The sequence below is a fragment of the Zootoca vivipara genome, chromosome 13 (genome assembly GCF_963506605.1).
Source record: "Zootoca vivipara chromosome 13, rZooViv1.1, whole genome shotgun sequence".
NCBI lineage: Eukaryota > Metazoa > Chordata > Lepidosauria > Squamata > Lacertidae > Zootoca > Zootoca vivipara.
This window is the reverse complement of record NC_083288.1, coordinates 10,596,485-10,616,943: the sequence shown is the minus strand read 5'-3', so window position 1 is coordinate 10,616,943 and position 20,459 is coordinate 10,596,485. Positions and strand designations below refer to the sequence as shown.

The following is a 20,459-nucleotide window of genomic DNA, read 5'->3' as shown; positions in this document are numbered from 1 at the left end:
TTCCTGTTCTTCCCCGAGCCCTTCTTGCAACCTCTTTCCCTCTGCCCACCTTTAAAATCGAGAGCATTTCTTCCCACCGCAGCCGCCACTCCTCACTTTTAAAAGACACCTCCTTTCCTCCCAGCTGCACTCGGGCACTTTTAAATGGGCGCGATGCTGCTGCGCGGTTGCATGTTTTGTCTTGTTATGCATGGAACGCAAGGAGTTTGCAGTTTGCAAAAGCGGAGATGGCATAGGCTGCCTGGGACTGCACGGCGTTTATCAGGTCTACCTCCACTCAGCCCCAAAATTATTGGACTAGATGTCTTGCAAATAATAATAATAAGGCTTCCCCCTCCCGCTCCAATATTTTGCAATCCTGCATTTTAGGATGATTGGTCACCCCCGATTTATTATATTTAATATGCAACTCGAGAGCTGCAACCCTCCATCTTTTGGGGTCGCCCCCGCTCCCTCCTCCTGCGATAATCTGCTTCCCAATTTGCCACAGTGGAAACTCCCCCCCCCTCCCACGGACCTATTATAAAATCACCAGACTGCAATGCATCCAAAATATTATCAAGACCAACTCTCTTCCCCAAGTCACAGTCCCGATATGTGGAAATTTGACACGTTGAAGGCACTGTCCTCCAATTTGTCTTTTAGCCTATTAAAGCAAGCTAATTTTCCATTCCTTGAGGGCACAAGGAGAAGGGGATGACAGAGGACAAGATGTTGGACAGTGTTCTCGAAGCTACGAACATGATAAAAAAAAATTCCTTCAGTAGCACCTTAAAGACCAACTAAGTTTTTATTTTGGTATGAGCTTTTGTGTGCATGCAACTTAGTTGGTCTTTAAGGTGCTACTGAAGGAATTTTTTTATTTTGCTTCGACTCAGACCAACACGGCTACCTATCTGTAACTACTACTAACATGAGTTTGTCCAAACTGCGGGAGGCAGTGGAAGACAGGAGTGCCTGGCATGCTCTGGTCCAGGCTTCCTCAACCTTGGCACTCCAGATGTTTTTGGCCTACAACTCCCATGATCCTTAGCTAGCAGGACCAGTGAACAGGAAGGCGGTTGTGGTGGCCATGCTCCTGCCTTTGGACCTCTCCAGACTAATAATAATATTAATAATAATAATAATTTATTATTTATACCCAGCCCATCTGGCTGGGTTTCCCCAGCCACTCTGGGCGGCTTCCAACAAAATATTAAAATACAATGGTCTATTAAACATTAAAAGCTTCCCTAAACAGGGCTGCCGTCAGATGTCTTCTAAAAGTCTGGCAGATGTTTTTCTCTTTGACATCTGGTGGGAGGGCGTTCCACAGGGCGGGTGCCACCACCGAGAAGGCCCTCTGCCTGGTTCCCTGTAACTTGGTTTCTCGCAGCGAGGGAACCGCCAGAAGGCCCTTATAGGTGGATCTCAGTGTCCGGGCAGAATGATGGGGGTGGAGGAGACGCTCCTTCAGGTATACTGGACTGAGGTCGTTTAGGGTGTTTTATTCTGGGTGTATTCTGCAACATTTCCTTAATAATAGTGTTGGATTTATTCTGCTTTGTTCCCTGATGCTACCACGTCACTGCTTGTCCGGAAGGGCTGCAATACAACAAAAGCGGAACAACCACCCCCCGGCCCTAAAAACATTTGTTGTATGAAAAGTTACAGGATTTCACCAAGAAGTTACAGGTTGTGTACAGTATGGCTGCCCCCGAAACCTTTGCAGTACATAAAGCAGGGCCACACATGCCAACCGTGAAAACATCAAGAGCACAAATAATCACAAATGTGCAATAGAAAGGGGGGGTGTTTGGTGGGGCCTTATCTACCCACCCACCAGTGTCCGAGCTTGGATGTTGTAGACAGGCCACACAATCACATCAGCACTACAAGGGTGTGGGTCAGTGCTGGATTTACGTATAAGCTAAACAAGCTATAGCTTAGCGCCCCACTCTCTTCGGGGCCCCAAAAAAAATTAAAGGGAAAAAAAGAACCTGGATGTACATTTCCAAAATATAATATTAAAAAAAAATCAAAATAAAACCTACATACAGCAGCAGTGTTTTGTCTTGTGTTGGCTCCTATGATGTAAGTAATGGGCCCCCGCCTGCTAGCCTGCTCCCTAAAATATCACTGGTTTGCTCATTTCTATATACAGTAGTACCTCGGGTTACGAACGCGATCCGTTCTGGGTCGCAGTTCGTAACCCGAAAAGGTCGCAAACCGAGCGCCGCTTCTGCGCATGCGCGGGACGCACGCGCGCCGAAAACACTTCCGGGTTTGCGGAGTTCGTAACCCGAACTGTTCGCAACCCGAGCGGTTCGTAAACCGAGGTACGACTGTATAGGGTGCCTACATTCTGCATGGACTGGTTTCATGGCAATATGTAGCATGCAGCTGCAGGCTGCAGGGCAGCAGAGTTGAATGTAGGTCAAGCTGTTGTACCTGTTATCTAATATTAAAGAGTGCTTGTAGACTGGTGATCGGGCAGCATAGACTAAGGGTATGAGTCTTATGCCTACTGATTGATTTCATGTAATACATAATTTATTTATTTTGATCCTATTATGGCTTTAGATACGTAAAGGTAAAGGGACCCCTGACCATTAGGTCCAGTCTTGACCGACTCTGGGGTTGCGCGCTCATCTCGCATTATTGGCCGAGGGAGCCAGCGTATAGCTGCCAGGTCATGTGGCCAGCATGACAAAGCCGCTTCTGGCAAACCAGAGCAGCACATGGAAACGCCGTTTACCTTCCCGCTGTAGCGGTTCCTATTTATCTACTTGCATTCTGACGTGCTTTCGAACTGCTAGGTTGGCAGGAGCTGGGACCAAGCAACGGGAGCTCACCCCGTCACAGGGATTCGAACCGCCGACCTTCTGATCAGCAAGCCCTAGGCTCAGTGATTTAACCCACAGCGCCACCTGGGTCCCTTAGATACCTATTAGGTCCATAAATTACCATATAGCATATTTTCAGCACAAAAAAACAGCGACAATTTGTTGTTGACAAAGGACAGCTGGACATACAAAGGGCCCCATTACCTTCAGTAGCTTAGGGCAGGCACCCCCAAACCTGGCCCTCCTGATGTTTTGGGACTACAATTCCCATAATCCCTGACCACTGGTCCTGTTAGCTAGGGATGATGGGAGTTGTAGTCCCAAAAACATCTGGAGGGCCAAGTTTGGGGGTGCCTGGCTTAGGGCCTCATCATACCTAAATCCGGCCCTGGTGTGGGTCATCGATCCCCACATTTCTCTGGCATTGAACAGGCACCGCAAACACCTAAAGGAACAACGGTAAGTACCACCAACCCCAAACATCTCCATCTCCTCTCCTTTTTCCTATAATAGGCTCATGTAACCCACACACACCAGCACCACAGCAAAGTTTGTTGCAGGTCACATGTTTATGTGGTGTTAGCAATGTCTCGTTTCTCTTCCTCTTTTTTTTACAGGCTATTTTTCTCCCAGCGCCCTCTACCCCATTCTTGTCCATGTCTATGGCCACTTGCCAGAGTTCTCAGAGGTTTATTTGTATATTTTGCCGCAGCACCTACATGAACAGATCGCTGTAGAAAGTTTCGTGTGAGTTGTTGTTGTTGTTGTTGTTGTTATATATTTATCTATACTTTGCCTTTTCCCCTGATGGGACTCAAGGCAGCTTACAGATACAATCAAAAATCACTAACAACAAACCTTAATAGAATTAAGAGTATAGACATATATAAAACCTGTTTGAAACATACAAATAATTGCAATATAAAAAATAGCACGGCACCAGCCCTTTCATTAAAAGCAGTCACTTCCCAAAAGCCTGCCGGCAGAAGTACAGCAAGGAAGGAGCCAGTCTAGCTTTTCCAGGGAGGGAGTCCCAGCATAGCTGCCAAGTTTCCCCTTTTCTCGCGAGGAAGCCTATTCAGCATAAGGGAAAATCCCTTTAAAAAAGGGATAACTTGGCAGCTATGAGTCCCAGAATCTGGGAGCAGCCACTGAGAGGGCCCTTTTCTTTTGCTTTTTTTAAAAAATCTCTCTCTCTCTCCCTCCCTCCCTCTCCCTCCCTCTCTCTCTCTCTCTCTCTCTCTCTCTCTCTCTCTCTCTCTCTCTCTCTCTCTCTCTCTCTCTCTCTCTGAAAAGTCAGGCCTGTTCAGTAATGAACAGTGTCAGAAGAGGCTGAATCCTGTCACTAACTACACAACAGAACCAGCTTTTGCAAGAATAAAGTCCAATAGCTGCTCAAGCCTTCAGCGAAGTAAAGAATAAAGCCGCTGTAAATGGGACAGTCCTGGGGCGACTATTACAGGCTGCGATTCCAGGTCACAACACAATGCAGCAATCCAGGACAGATTGATTTCCAGTCCACTGTAATGTGGATTAGGTACTTGGAACTGATTCAGAGAACTGCTACACAGTTTACTTTCAAAATCCGAAGTTTACCAAGTGATGACTTCATTTTGTTCAGTGGGGGAATCAAACTGATGAATTCCTAACATTAGCACCACTCCCTGAAGAGCACACAGCTTAGTATAGTAAGGAGATGGAAGCTTTTACAGACCATTTCACAGGAAATAAAAATGTGATCTGGGCGGGCTAAATTTAATGTCTGCTGTCAAGGGTCCTTGCAAACTGTAGGCAGTTTTATCATTTATTTACACACACATGAATAATCCCGCATGTTACTCTCAAATCAGATTTTAATTGTGGGCCATTTTGAACTAGATCTTAATGATGACAAGTTGTCACAACAATTGGATCCTGTGTTAGCTTTCCAAAAGACCATTGCACAAGTTCAGAGATTAAAGTTGGTCAAACAGCAGTAAGAATGAGAACCTTTAAATTAGTCTTCAACCTCATCAGGACATCACAGATTTGTGAATTACAGAGCAAGCCTGAAGTAAAATCCTGAAGTAAAATCCCACTGAGTTAAAATGGTCTTTGTCTCTTGTGTTTATAGTACCAGTTTTTCATGGTCAACATGTTGGAGACGTTAGGAAACTTTACAAAACTAAAAACTTAAAATAGGCAGGTGGGCACACATTGGAAAGCACAATGAGTGGCTTCCACATAATTAATCTAAACAAAATAGGCATAATAAAGGTTACTGGGGGAGGTGCAGTAAAAATCCCAATGTCTGCCTGCTCAGCAGAACGTCCAATGTCGCTGTTGGCTATTGTTTCCGGGCCACCTGCGCCAATCAGAAGTTGTGCCTTGGTTTTCAAACATTTCGTAAGTCAAACGGACTTCCAGAACAGATCAAGTTTGGCACTTTTTGCAATTTATTTTGCATTTTTGTTTTGGTTAATTTGTTTTTGTGACTGTGTGGAACCCGGTTCAGCTACTGATTGATTGATTGATTGTGTGACTGCGGACATGGATAAAAGTCCGCCATCCAAACAACGACTATCATCAGTGCAGGTAAGAAAGAAATATTTTTAATTCTTATCATCTTCCATACTATCAACCCATTTTGTAATGTTAACAGATTTGCTCTTTGCTAGGCCTGCAAAAGTTGGTTTGCATAAGCCAGCCCAGGGATTCCCTTTCTGGCACAGTTCTGCAGCCTGTACTTTCATTGATATCCCAGTTAATCAGGCAGGTTTGCATTCTGGGTCCCAGCTCACAGGCTGGGGACTGCTGATCTAAAAGAGTGTCTGAAGCTTCTGTTATATAGCAAAGCAAAATATATGAATATATAATGTTATATATTGCTGCCCTTTTAAGGATCCAAATTTTTGTTTATTATGTTCTATGGGGGAAATTCTGAGTTTCTGCTGAAACCTCTACTATTATTCCTCTTGGTCGTGACCTGTCTAAATATTTCTCAAAGCTGGAAAGATGCTTTGACCTTTGCTTGAGATGTGTGGTGCAAAATAGCCTTGTTTCTCATCACCCAGGAAAAACAGATGCGTGATCTTAGGGCTACCAGGGGCAAAGCATCCTCAGCAGATTTCACTGGCCTTCATATGACATGAACAAACACATGATAAACTGCTTAGTCCTGCCAAGTATGACTTCATTTGGAAGAACTACTGAGTTGCATTCTTGTTTGGGCCCCCTGTACGTCTGTTCGTATTGTTTCCCACTTGTGACTTGTGCGATCATATGGAGCTATAATAGAACCATAGAATTGTAAAGTTGGAAGGGACCCTGAGAGTCATCTAGCCCAACCCCCTTGCATTGCATGAATCTCAACATGCAGCCCCCCTCCCATCTGATTTGTAACCGTACCAGACCCTGCTTAGCTTTGCAAATGTGCTAGCAGCTTTATTGTTGCGCCACTAATATAGTTTTAGATGTTGTGTTTTCTCTGTCCTGGAGGCCCGCTTTGGTTGGTTGGTTTATTTTCTATATTCATACCCTTGTTGTTTACATAAATAAACATTACAAAATAAAAAATGGTTGCTGAGATGCCTCCCCTTGAGATCCTATGGGAATCTTCAACATAGAGCAGGCACCCCCAAACTGCGGCTCCCATGATCCCTAGCTAACAGGACCAGTGGTCGGGGAAGATGGGAATTGTAGTCCAAAACATCTGGAGGGCCGAAGTTTGGGGATGCCTGACATAGAGAAATATTTCTGCAATTAAGCACAGGTGCTTTAGCTGTGATTCCAGCATTGGACATCAGTGGTGTCCAAACTTTTTTTCAAAGAGGGCCAGATTTGATGAAGTGAAGGGCTGTGAGGGCCGACAAAAGTTGTTGACTTTTTTTTTTTTTAAGGATTGAAGGTGTTGAAGTTTTCTTGGGATTTTACCCCAGGAAATAAACTGCCACAGGGGCTGGATTAAACCGACCGACGGGCCAGATTGGGTCCCCAAAATGGATTTTGGACATGCCTGGACTAGATGATGCTTGGGGTCCCAAATCTACGATTCTGTGATAATCATGGAAATCTGGGAGAAATTTAAGAGAATGCTTAACACGCCCCCCCCCCCCGGTTTATTAACTTAATTTAGAAATAGCATTAGTCATACCTCGGTTTACAACCGCCTCGGTTTACAAACACCGCGGACCCATCTGGAACGGATTAATTCACTTTCCATTACTTTCAATGGGAAAGTTCGCTTCAGGTTAAGTACGCTTCAGTTTAAGTACAGACTTCCAGAACCGATTACACTCCTACTTCGGGTTAAGTACGCTTCAGTTTAAGTACAGTACTCCACGGACCGTCTGGAATGGATTAATCCACTTTCCATTACTTTCAATGGGAAAGTTCGCTTCAGGTTAAGTACGCTTCAGGTTAAGTACAGACTTCCAGAACCAATTGTGGTTGTAAACCGAGGTACCACTGTACAAGTGTAAAAAACGTGAGGCAGTAACACAGTAAGAACAGGCCTTTGTATTCCAAGAACAAATCCTATCCTAGCCTCTTGTCAGTTCCCAGTGGTTCATTTCCACAGAATCCTCTGTTCTGCTTCAAGGTGGTATGCAGATCACTTTAGTAACTCGGGGAATGTCAATTTCTCGCCCACTGAAGGCCTTCAAGGTCACTTTTCTCTCCTTGGTGTCGTTTTGAAAGAAAGCTCTACTTACAAACAGGAGATTCCTTCTCATCCAGCTCTCAAAAAGTCATACAAGTTTATTCTTTTAAATTAATTTAAACCAGATGTGTTCACTGCTTGGAACTGGAGCAAGGAATGTCAAGCTGCTGCTGGTCGTCATATACTGAGCTCTTTGCAATTATGAAGAATGGTTAGGCAAAGTACTTTCCCTCAATCGCTCTCCGCATTGCAGCGGGGGGAAGCCAACGGAACACAGCCATTTCTCTCACTTACTAAAGGATTTTTTCCCCAGCAGCTTGATTGCAGAAACGAGGAGTGGATATACAAGGCGACATTGCGCTCCTCTCTTCTCCCTAGCTTCTTTACAACTGCTTGTATCAAAACAACTGCAAACCCTACTGAACCATAAACAATGCTTGCGCCAACCACATTAGGATGGATATGTGGAGGAAGCTGTTCCCCTCTCAATGCACGTTGGACATCTCTGGATTGAGTTGGCGGCAGGGGGAGGAATAGAAGAGTGTGCGAGATGTATGTGTCTCTGTTAACAATATTATTACCGTAGTAGTGTTTATCCCCTAGAAGTGAGAAGGCAGAATATCACAGCGTGTGTGTGTATGGATAAAAAAGTTGTGTGCCACCCCCAGCCTCTGCAAGATTCCTGGGGGTTTCAGGCACTCACCCAGTGTCTGCGTTGCTTTAGAGAATTGAGACACAGCGGAGATGGTCATAGCTTTAAGAAATATGGATTTATTCACCTATTTACACCTTCAGTCTGCATGGAGGGAGTCCAGATCATAAAGTATGGTCAAGAGGGGCTTGTACCACCACAGCAGTGGAGCCAGCCTTCAGCCAGCCTGCCCAAGATGGATTCCTTCCTTCTCTTTCCTCCTCCTCCTCCTCCGAATACCCTGCTTAAAAACTCTCTTTTCCTGTCACCTCACACCCAGCTACCCTGGCAACCTTCCAACCCCCGTTTCTGTTCACACCACCACAGCAAGGCCGAGAAGTGGGTCTTGTCATCTGGTCAGCCCAAGAGCTCCAAACACACTGCCCAGGCTTGCGTCCAGAAGAGATTCACTTTGGTGCTGCTAATGCAGCGATTTTATTTCACCCCTGCAGGTGCACTACATCGTCTCTCAAGACGGAAAGGTGACAACCACAATATGTACCGGTATGCACTTTTGTGTGTGTGTGTGTGTGTGTGTGTAAAACCAGCTTCCAGACAGAGAAAAAAATCCGAATGAAGACAGCTTTTCATTTAAAGAGTCCTCCTTGTACCACAGACACCTGGGACATGAAAGAAGATCACACCACCTCTCTTAGCCCCCTCAGCAGGCAAGCAGAAAGTTGCCAGCAGTTGCAAGGAAGGGGTGCTGTGAAGAGTCCTAGAGCCATCAAGAAGGCATTGCGCTCTCTTCTCTACTTCAAGTACATCTGAATCTCCCTCAAGTACACCTGAGCCTCAACCAGGGCCAGGGCCTTTTCAACACTGGCTCTGGCCTGGTGGAATGCTCTGTCTCTTGAGACCAGGACCCCGCGGGATCTGATTTCTTTCCGCAGGTCCTGTAAGACAGAGTTGTTCCGCCTTGCCTTTGGCTTGGAATTGGCCTGATCCACTCCCCCTCTTTCCTTTTCCTTCTGTGATGGAACCCCTATTTGGGGACTTCCCTGGCTTTTTTTTCCTGGCCCACGTAGGACCAGTCTGGATAGTTGGCCTTGGTGAAGATTTGACGCCCCTCCCCCCCAAAAAACCAATTTGATTCTGGGCTTCCACTGAAATGAGGCTGCATTTTAAGTTGTATTTTAATCCTGTTTTTAAGTTGTATTTTAATCAATTGTTTTTATACCTGATGTTACCCACCCTGAGCCTGGTCTTGGCCGGGGAGGGCGGTTGTAAAAATAAAATTACTATTATTTATTATTACTATTACTGCACCTCCTAAAACAGGTGGCTTTGCAGATATTGCTGGGACTACAACTCCCATAATCCCCAACCACTGGCCTGGGAGGTGGAGGGAGTTCGAATTTCAATAGCACCTGAAGGACTACAGGTTAGCCACCCCTCCCTGGTACTGCAAAGGCACACCCAACCTTGAGGACAGTGAGCATTTCTCACCAAATGCAAGTAAGATCGTACAGAAAAAGACAGACAAAAGCTCTGATCTAAACAACACGGCCTCCAGCTTTTAAAAAATATTTTCTTTAAAAACTGCTTGGCAATATTACTGACAAAACACAGGAATGTTACTTCAGATGTCAGTGAATCCTTGAAGAAAAAAAGAGAGCAGCTTTTTGTACACTGTGGGCTCTGACAGGAAGTGGGTGAGCAACATGGCAGTACAAATGAAGACCACATTAAAGCAAGGCCGCCCGTGCAGGGGGTCTGGGTATTTGTCTTGCTTCCTCCAGAAACAGTCTTTTCAAATGGGCTTCCAGTGGACAACAGAGAAAGGAGGCCTTTCAGTAACAGAGTAGACTCAAAACCGCATGGCAACTTTTGACCCTTGCACAGCGCAGGAACGGTAACAGAAGAAAATCTCTATCCCGTGAAGAAAGGTGTCTCTGAGACCAGCCATGATGGGGGCGGTGCCTTTAAGAGCTGGCATTTCACCACCAGCCCCCCCCCCCAATACACCTTTTAGTCTTGAAACGTACATAGCAAGTTGTCCAGCTATGCCCAAGGCTGGACTCTGCGATGGTGCCATGTCCAGCCACCGTTCTCGGCACACGAGGAAGGCTCACCGACGCCTGAAGGCTCGCGATATTCTCCAGGCGTTGGGCTCTTCGTAGCGGTTATAAAGGGGCTCCAGACGCTGCTGCTTCTTCTGCTTGCTCAGCTTTGTGGGGTCAGAGACCTTGAAGAAGGCAGGGGCGAACTCCACCAGCCAGCGGGGATCGATGGTGGTGACCTCCCGCATATACTCCTTAGTGGTGAGCACCAGCTCATGATACACCACCCTGCAGGGAGAGGACGAGAAAGGGGGACAGGTGAATTAGGCCACCCCTCTCTCCTCACAATGCGGCTCACTCTAAAAACCCTTTCCCCTGTGGGCAATATGAAGGCAGATCCCCTACACCAGGCATGGCCAAATGTGGGCCTCTAGCTGTTTGGGGACTACAATTCCCATCATCCCTGACCATTGGGTCCTGTTAGCTAGGGATGATGGGAGTTGTAGTCCCAAAACAGCTGGAGGGCCAAGTTTGGCCATGCCTGCCCTACACTAATGGTAACTATAGGGCAGTGTTTCTCGAACTTGGGACCCCAACTGTTGTTGGACTACAACTCCCATCATCCCTGACCACTGGTCCTGCTAGCTAGGGATGTTGGGAGTCGCAGTCCAACAACACCCGGGGACCCAGGCCTGAGAAACACTGCTGTAGGATCAACAAGAACAAGGACAAAGAGAGCTTGCAGTCTTCAGCAACGTGGCAGCTGGTTTGGAATCCATCCCCAAACAAATTTGGCATCGAAATATGACAAGACAAAAGCATGTATATTTCAAAAGGTCTCCAGGTGTGACCGGAGCAAATTCCCACAGGACTAAGATACTGTATATTTATTTTAAAATGCATGCCACCCTTTTTTTGTAAAATAAACCTGATGTGGCTTGCAAAAGTATTCACTCTGCTTGCCAACCTCCCACTCCCTCCTCCTGTAAGAACCACTTAGACCAGGGGGGGGGGGAAAGCCTTTTGGCTCCCCAAGGCAGAGCCTTATCAGGGTTTGCCTTGCAGACCAAATTTGACCGTCGGGCGTCACCACCCACCTGTCAATTAAGTGACATCGCAATTGGCGTCATGCTTTGAAGCCTCAAAGTTGGGTCTTCAAAGCGCTTTTGCAAGGAGCTTGAAGGTCTCGACTTCAGGACTTCAAAGCCTAGCAAAACAAAGTGGGTATATGCAAGGGATGAAGTTCCCTTGGACACCTGAATCAAGCTGGATTGATTTCCCTTCGTACCAGTTGATGTGTGTGTGTGTGTGTGTGTGTGTGTGTGTGTGTGTGTGTGTGTGTGAATCCTACTTAGCATATCCCTTCCAATAATTTAGGATGTGGGCAATGGAAGTATCAAAGTTTTCCCTTGCCAGTGCTTTGCAGGGAGGGAGCTTGCTTTGGGTGTGCATGCCACTTCCCAGGAGGGTAGTCAAATCGAGTCCTTTGTAAGCCTCCCTGTGTGATTCTGTTCAACAGTAAATGAGGTTAAACCCACCAGGCTAAGCTCATGAGCTCCCCCTTAACTTTCAACTGTGTCATACAAACATCCCTTTTCTTGGTAGAAACAATGATTCCCAGCCTCCTTACCATTCAGGCTGGCGGTTGAAGAGGGCGCTTGATGGGTGGATGTAGACAACCTGTTGGTCAATCAAGGTCCGGTAGCCCTCCTGGGGATCCTTCTTGGCGGCATTCCGGAAGAAACCGCTGCAAATGGCTTTCTGGACGCGTACAGTTGCTTTTCCACATGACACTACGTCCAACTTATGCCTGTCCAACCAGAGGAGTGGTGGAAGAGTTTAGAACAGAAGCTTCGGTTGATGCAAACCCAGGCTGCCCCACACCCAAGTCCACACACACACACACTCCACAGCTAAAACTTTGCTGTGACCCCAGGAAAGCGTGCTCTGCTCGAAAGAGAGTTTTGCCCAGCTCAAAAACTCACGTTAAACTTTTTGAAATTAGATTATCTTTATTGGGTCTACTATTTCTGCCGCTCTAGTGCTTAGCGGTCGGGGGGGGCGGCGGAATAAGTTAAGTATTGCCTCCTACCATAAGCACATTCCTAACTAATTAAGACTAGGGCTGGGCAATGTCTGGCTGCGTGTTTGCCTCCTCACGAGCAAGCGAGGCGGCTAGTCTCTATCCTCCTGAGTGACCGATGGGGAGGAAAGAGACCGGCCGCCCACCCCGCTTGCTAGCTCAGAGGCAAACTCGCAGCCAGGCAGGCAGACGGGAGAGCAGGCGATTTGAGCTGACAATACATCATGGCACTGCCAGGACAGCGCAGGTAGGCAGGCAGGTGTGCTGGCGGTGGCCGGGAAGCTGCGATGTATTGCCAGCTCAAAAAGTCTGAAACAGGCATTGTGATCTGAATGTCATAAGGGTTTTGGATGATGAACTGAAAACCGGCCAGCTCTAATTAAGACTCTGGCTGATATGCCTTTGAGAGCACTTACACACAGAATGGATGCTTCCCCTGTTGTCTCCCCCGCCCCAAGGAAGCAATAGAAGAATAAATTAAAATACAATTAAAAAATCCATATGAGCACTGAACGTAATGGATGTCCCGGCTCCCATCTTCAACCACAAATCCACCGGCGAGCTGCAGACCACCTGAATGAAGTTCATGGATCACTGGTCCATGACAGTTTGGGAACCTCCTGTTCTAGCACAATTCTCTTGTCTGTGGCCAGACCCTCACCTGTCCATGATGCCCAGCATCTGTTTACGAATATCCTGGGCACGGCGCAGCGAGCGGGCTTGGATGAAGTTTTCATAGCACCAGGGATTGGAGAACTTGTTGTTCTTCCAGGAGTTGTACACGGCCAGAAGCGTGAGGTGGTCCCCTTCCGTCTGGTGAAACTTGGCTTTCTTCTGGTCAGCGAGTGCTTGCTTGTCCTACATACACACACACACCAGCAAAACAAGAAGTCAGTTTTCTCCAGCAGCCACCCTGCCATAAGGGAACAGCAGACGAACATGGACAGAACTCTGGCTTATAAGGAATCGGTTTCTGGAGGAGCCAATATATTTTACCTAAAATTTACAAAATTGCAACAAGTGCATGCCCAAAATGGTAGTATCTACGCAGGTCACCTAGAAATAAGGCACAATCGCAAATATTTTTAACAGCATTTACAGTCATACCTTGGAAGTCGAACGGAATCCGTTCCGGAAGTCTGTTTGACTTCCAAAACGTTCGGAAACCAAAGCACGGCTTCCGATTGGCTGCAGGAAGCACCTGCAGCCAATCGGAAGCCCTGTCAGACGTTCGGGTTCCAAAGAACGTTTGCAAACTGGAACACTCACTTCCAGGTTTGCGGTGTTCAGAAGCCAAAACGTCTGAATACCAAGGCGTTCGGGATCCAAGGTACAACTGTATAGCCTTTGAGCAGATAATTTAAACTCATCACATGATCTTCTGTGGTCATTATTTGTTATTCCACTATTTGAAGGGGCTGGCGTTACCAAGGGATTTGTGTTAATGTTTCTGGACAGATAACAGACAGGCTGGGGGGTGGGGGAAGAAGAGGAGTGGTTTGCCTTCTATTACATTGGTTCAATTACTTGTGCAAATTGAACACACAAACTGTTTATATATGTGTGTGTATTTCAACACCACGTTTTGATTTTCATCTCTAGTTTATGAAGCAATTCAAGGCTGGCTGGCTCATGACACAAACTGAACAAAAGCTGCACATTTTATTGGACATCAGCTCAGCTGCAAGGGGCCACTGCCTATACTCCTTCTTTTTGACATCATTTTAGACTCTAAAATGGGCCTCTGGCCCTCCAAATGTTGCAGAAATACAACTCCCATCAGCCCCCAACAAGTATAGCCAATGGCCAGGGAAGATGGGAGATGTAGTTTAGCAATACCTGGAGGGCCAAAGGCCCCCCCCACCTGCTCTAGAGTCAGGCACCTGACCTGCTGAACTATCTGCTAAGTATGGGACGGACTATATCAAATAATGGTCAAGTATTTAAAACATCCGCTTATTACAAACGTTAACACAAGGGAGTCAATGATAATTCAACATTAGTGAGCAGGGAATCAATCACAGCTAACTGACGCATCAACCCCGCGCACTTCCTAGTGTGCCCGATCTACATCTTCTTCTTCTTGTTGATTTTTGTTATTTTGAATTTACTGACATGCTCTGTTGTTTTGTACATTTGGCATTTCCAATACTCTCCTTTTTTAACGTTTTGAAGGGCTGTTGCAAGACACTTTGAGCACAGCTCGTAGTGGAAAAGCGGCACGTAAAGTCAAGGTATTAACCCATTTTACCAAAACAAGGAGCTGATGCCGGGTAACTCTAGCTGCGCAAAGTGGATCCGTGACAGGGAAGAACTGCAGTCTCCCACATCTAGATCCGATTCACTACCCACCAGACCAGCACCCCATGTTCTTTTCCTCTTCCCTAGCGCTAGCCCAGCTGCAACCAGGGCCAGGCTGCCTTGAGAGCCCAATCCCCCCCAAACATGCCCATTTACCTTGGGTCTGTAGAAGACATTCTGCACCGACAGCATGGAGACGATGGTGAGCATTTCCTCGCTGCACCCCAGATGCACCGACATGATGAGCATCTTGCACAACATGGGCTCCAGGGGGAACTCGGCCATCTGTCGGGAAGGAAGGGAACGGCATTCACATCTGGTTATTTCTTCGAATCTGTGCAGCCTCCCCAAGCAGTGGCAGTCAACCTGATTGCAGCAAATCGCTGAACTTTGTGCAGTTTTTTGAGGGGGGGGAGGGGCAGGAACAGAATGCCCCGAGAACTTGCACACACAGTTCGATACTCCCTCTTTGATTTTCATTTCTACCTTATGGAGCTGGTTGTCCGGCATAGCTATCATAACTGAAGCTCTTCCTTCCCAGAGATGCTTCCTAGAGCATACCAGGCAAATCCAGGGCTATGGACCTCTAACCATCTGCACAGGGAGCTTTCCTCCACCCGCCCAAAGTCAGGGCAGGGCACGTTCTGTGCATCTGGTCACGAGGGTTTAGCACACCCGCAATGGATTTCAGGAATCTGGAAAGCTCAGCCAGCTTGTTTTCTCCTTTTGTAAAACAAGTTTCTAGTTCTTATGGGTGAGAAATTAGAAATACGTATCATCTCTCTTTTGTATCTGGTACAATCTCAGGGAGAAAGGCCAAGCAGAGCTTTCCAGATCACTGGGGTAGGGAGAAAAGTGTTTCCAACACCCTCTGCGGCTCCTTCTCCCCCATGCTGCTACATCTATTTCTTGGCCTATTTCCAGATCTACATTGGCTCACAGTACATTTCTGAGCACAATTCAAAGTGTTGGTGCTGACCTTTAGCCCTAAACGGCCTTGGCCCAGTATACCTTGAAGGTGTGTCTCCACCCCCATCGTTCAGCCCGGACCCTGAGGTCCAGCTCCAAGGGCCTTCTGGTGGTTCCCTCACTGCGAGAAGCGAGGTTACAGGGAACCAGGCGGAAGGCCTTCTTGGTAGTGGCACCCGCCCTGTGGAAGGCCCTCCCATCAGATGTCAAGGAGATAAATAACTATACAACTTTTAGAAGACAGCCGTGTATCTGGAAGTTGTTTTTTTTATGTGTGATGTTTTAATTTGCTGGAAGCAACCCAGTCAGATGGGCGGCATATAAATAATCACAATCAAAATCTCAGAATTTTAATGCAATAACAAACAAGGAGCAGCAGCAAATGTAAGCAGACTCGAGTTGCTTATTCTAGCTGCAAACACGCGACGTTTCCCGAAGATTCCCTGAGCTTGGATATCCCTTCCATCAACCCACCCCCCCAAAAGCCACGAGACCTGAACAGCGCAGGGCCTACCCGGCGTCCCAGTCGGGTGAGCAGCCCCTCGTCATCCAGGGCGCCCAGAGTATACAGCTGCTCCATTGCGGTGATCAGAGTTTCCATTGGCGGGGCATCCATGAAATCAAAGGAGAGCAGGTCGTTGATTCCCATAGCCTGTGTGTGCGCACGTGAGAGAGAGGGAGGAGAGAACATGAGGTGTGCTGTAGATAAAAAAGGCAATGGGAGCTCACTCCGTCGCGGGGATTCGAACCGCCGACCTTCTGATCGGCAAGCTCAAGAGGCTCAGTGATTTAGAGCACTCCTTGTTTCTACAACATCTTCCACCGCCCTGACCCAAACGAAAAGAACGCAGCTCAAATGCTGTGAGCGGAAGGAAGGTTCATTTAACAAGGTAGCCACAAAGATACTCTGCAAGGTTTTTCTCGAGATAAGAGACCAGTCATAAGAGACCAGCTGCTGCGCCTACCTTAAGGGACAGCACAGTGCTAGCCAAGTTGGTCCTCTGGATCTCAGGCACGTTGGTGGTGAGCATCTCATCGCGGTAGGCCCGCTCCGTGTACAGCCGGTAGCACTTGCCTGGCCCTGTTCTCCCAGCCCTCCCAGCTCGCTGCTTGGCTTGGGCCTGCGGGAATCATAGATGAGAAACCAGGTCAGCGAATTACTTTCTCCCCCCTCCCCTTCCCTATAATTTTTATTAGATTTTCTGTTCTACATTTTAGAATATTCATTTAAGCAACCTTAAAATGTCAATGCCTTCCCTTCTTCTCTTTCCATGGTTCATTTTGCAGAACATAAATCCTTGCATATTTTATATAAACTAAACCATTCAGTATTCCATTATTACATCCATCAAAACTATTTACACTGTTGAATTTATCTTAATGCTGCTCACGTTTTCAAATATACACAATTCCCCCCCCATATATTCAATAAACATTTTCCGATCTTCTCTAAACGTATGTTCTTCTTGTTCTCTTATTCTATATGTTAGGTCTGCAAGCTGCACATATTCCATCAGTTTAAGTTGCCATTCTTCTTTAGTTGGGATTTCGCTCGTTATCCATTTTGGGGCTAACAGAACACGGGCCGCGTTAGTGGCATGCATAAATAACCTTTTTTGACACCTGGGAATGTCTGTCTGAATGATCCCCAACAAGAAGGACCCTGGTTGTGTTTTTTGGGGGGAAAGTACTTTTAAACATTTTTATCATTTCATTATGAATTATTTCCCAGCAAATTACTTTCGACTGCCCCCTTATTTAGCCCCAGGGAAATATAGCTGCAGTACAGAGTATGGAAACCACACCATCGCAGGTCTTGCAGGCCCAAGGCAGGTGGGAGAAAACGTGAAGGAAGGAAGAAAACTTCTATGCTTTGATGGTGTTTCCTGCTTGGCAGGGGTTTGGACTGGATGGCCCTTGTGGTCTCTTCCAACTCTATGATTCTATGAAACATGGTTAGCAGTGGAGCAGCCCAGAGGGAAGTGAGGGGCAGATGGGGCTCGTCATCCTGGGAAGGCAGCCCATATTAGAGAAGAGAGACTCTGATCCTAAACCTCCCCTGCCTTGTGGGAATATCTTCAGGAGGAGAAATGGCTAAGGAGTGAATCCTATACAAATCCACAGTGGAGTCCCTAAGATGGTTGGATGGCTCCTTGTACGCCTCCTTCTGGCAACTCCTGCAGCCAAGCTGGTGCCAAACGTATTGCTCTCCTTTCCTTTGGACCCCATCAGCGAGGCCGAAGGGTATGCGTGTCTTGTCGTCTGGGCAGCCCAGGACCTCCATACACACTGCCTAGGCTTCTGCACTGTGGAAGGTCACTTCGGTGTTGCTAATGCAGCAGTTTGACTTCAGCCCCGGAGGCGCACTCCACTGTCTCTCAAGACAGACAGGTGCCAACCACAGCCAGCCCAGTTGTGACAGAGGAATATGAACCAGGAGCAAATCTGGTTTTTAGCTTAGTGTTGGTTTCAATTATTTTTCTAAGGTGTGAAATGGTTGCATTTTAACTGGGTTTCCCTGATCATTTTATGGTTTTGTTCTTTTTGCAAACCACTTTGGGGTTTTTTTTTGCAGTGAAGTGCTATGCCATTTTAAAAAATACATAAAAATAAGTAAGTAGGGAAATGTGGCAAAAGGTACAACAACATCTCTGTGGAACTAAGGGAGGCTCCTTAGGGGATCCAAGGATGCTCCACACAAACACAGAACTCAGCATCCTAAAAATAAAAAAATTCATTTTTGAGCAAGCAAGCATGTTTCTAGGCCTTAGATTTGGAAGTGTGTGGTCATTCCACAAAATCTCAGAAGTGGGGAACACACACACACACACCTGCATGTTGGGGATTGTGGCCAAGTCTGAGTTACTCGGAAGCAGAAAACATTCAAATTTCAGAATTCATGCAGCCTCCAAATTCAGCTACCCTTGGAGTAGTAGAGCATGGGTAGGCAAACTAAGGACTGGGGGCCGCATCTGGCCCAAACACCTTCTAAATCCGGCCCGTGGATGGTCCAGAAATCAGCGTATTTTTACATGAGTAGAATGTGCCCTTTTATTTAAAATGCATCTCTGGGTTATTTGTGGAGCCTGCCTGGTGTTTTTACATGAACAGAATATATATTACTCTACAGGTTGCTAAATTCCTAACAGCCGTCCTCTCGTACAAGAGATGGAATGGAATGTTAGCAGGTTATTTATAGTTATAAGAATTTTCTATAATGACATCAGATATTGATTTTAGCGTAGTGCCCAAATTTTTTAATCATAATCTTAAACTTTTCTTTTTTAATTGTTAATATTTGTCCTTGTGAGCTGTGAATTGTGTTATATTATTTGTGGCTTGAACGAGTCCACTGTTTTATTTGATTTATTTTGTTGTGTTGTGTTTTATGATGGGCGTAAAGCCGAATAAACATTCTGAGATCTGAGAATGTGTCCTTTTATTTAAAATGCATCTCTGGGTTATTTGTGGAGCATAGGAATTTGTTCATTCCCCCCCCAAAAAAATATAGTCCGGCCCCCACAAGGTCTGAGGAACAGTGGGCCGGCTCCCTGTTGAAAAAGTTTGCTGACCCCTGGAGTAGAGTATGGAAAAGGGAATACAAAAGACAAGAGGGGACATTCACTGATTAGGGAACATATCTAGAGTGCCATAAAAAGGAGCAAATAACTCCTGAAGTTTATTTTTATTTGTGGAAGGTGTCTTGGTGACAGGGAGCGGCTGCTCCTGCCGTACTAGGATAGGACGTCCCTATTCACCTAATAGCACAAGCAGACAAATAATTTTCTTCTCCATACTTCATAGGGCTGAGCAAGAGAAATCCATCACATCAGCCAACAGAAATTCTTCTATCTCCTACAGAGCCCATTTGCAGACTTTGTGTAGAACAGCCACCCAGCCACGTACCTGAGAAATAGGTGTCACAACCAGCTGGTCAATTCCTGTCTTTGAGTTGTATACTTTCTGCTTCACAAACCCGGGGTCCACCACGTAATAGATGCCGTCAATTGTGAGCGAAGTTTCAGCGATGTTCGTGGCAATGACCACCTAGAGAGGACAAAAGGGACAGGCACGCAGCCTGGGTCAGACAGCATGCTAAGCAGGAGGTGGCAAAAGCCTCCACAGACTAGCCCAGAAGGGAACTTTCACAGGAATCGTATTAAGAGGAGGGCAGCTACCTTTCGACTCCCTGGGGGAGCTGGGTCAAAGATGCGAGTCTGCATCTCGCTAGGCAGCGCCGAGTAGACGGGCAAGATGATCAGCTCAGGGACATCAGGACCCAGGGATTTCATCCGCTCATAAAGGATCTCGCAGGCCGTGTCGATCTCCTCCTGGCCAGTCAAAAACACCAGGATGTCTCCTGCAGAAAAGCAAAACGGAAAACGGTTCCTCCGATTAGCTCCACCCGCAGGCAGGCCAGGGCACAACATTAGCAACTTCAGGAACAGATAAAAAGTATGAAATTGGCCAGTTTTCACAAACTCAGCTTCGTTTAAATTGATGGGAGAGCAAACTTCTGGTCCTTACGGCTGTGAAAGCAAGCTTGAAAATTTGTAGAGTAGTACGGTATGGGGAAATGTAGATTCTCGTTTGCAAGATGGGTGCACATAGGAGGGTAGTGTGCTACAGATCTGGGATAGCTCAGCTGGTAGAGCATGAAGCTCTTAATCTCAGGGTCGTGGGTTCGAGTCCCACATTGAGCAAAAGATTCTTGCATTACCCTCGTGGCCCCTTCGAACTCTACAATTCTATTACTCTAGGATACCCAGCATCAAAGGTTTCTTCTTGTTGCCCAGTGAAGAGTAGCAGACTACCCCACTCTCATAGCAGGTCTATTCAGATGAGATACACCTTTAAAGTGTCTGTCAACTTTTTTTTTAAGAACTCCAAAAACAAAACTGATGAACAGAAAAGAGAGAACTTAAACATCAGCTAGCCCAAGCCAGCC

The 20,459-nt window shown here is 46.5% G+C and overlaps 1 protein-coding gene across 1 annotated transcript in view; it reads right to left on the bottom strand.

Moving 5' to 3' along the window:
• Nucleotides 1-7,143: 7,143 nt before the first annotated feature.
• Nucleotides 7,144-20,459, bottom strand: part of DHX8 (DEAH-box helicase 8) — a 30,527-nt gene continuing 17,211 nt past the window's right edge. Inside the window, exons 16-23 of the mRNA XM_035136404.2 lie at nt 19,690-19,871; nt 19,418-19,558; nt 16,477-16,632; nt 16,026-16,163; nt 14,699-14,827; nt 12,903-13,099; nt 11,789-11,968; nt 7,144-10,446 (exon numbers count right to left, since the gene is read on the bottom strand). Coding sequence (XP_034992295.1) covers nt 10,227-10,446; nt 11,789-11,968; nt 12,903-13,099; nt 14,699-14,827; nt 16,026-16,163; nt 16,477-16,632; nt 19,418-19,558; nt 19,690-19,871 — 1,343 coding nt within the window. The 3' untranslated portion in view covers nt 7,144-10,226. The remainder of the gene's footprint in view (nt 10,447-11,788; nt 11,969-12,902; nt 13,100-14,698; nt 14,828-16,025; nt 16,164-16,476; nt 16,633-19,417; nt 19,559-19,689; nt 19,872-20,459) is intronic.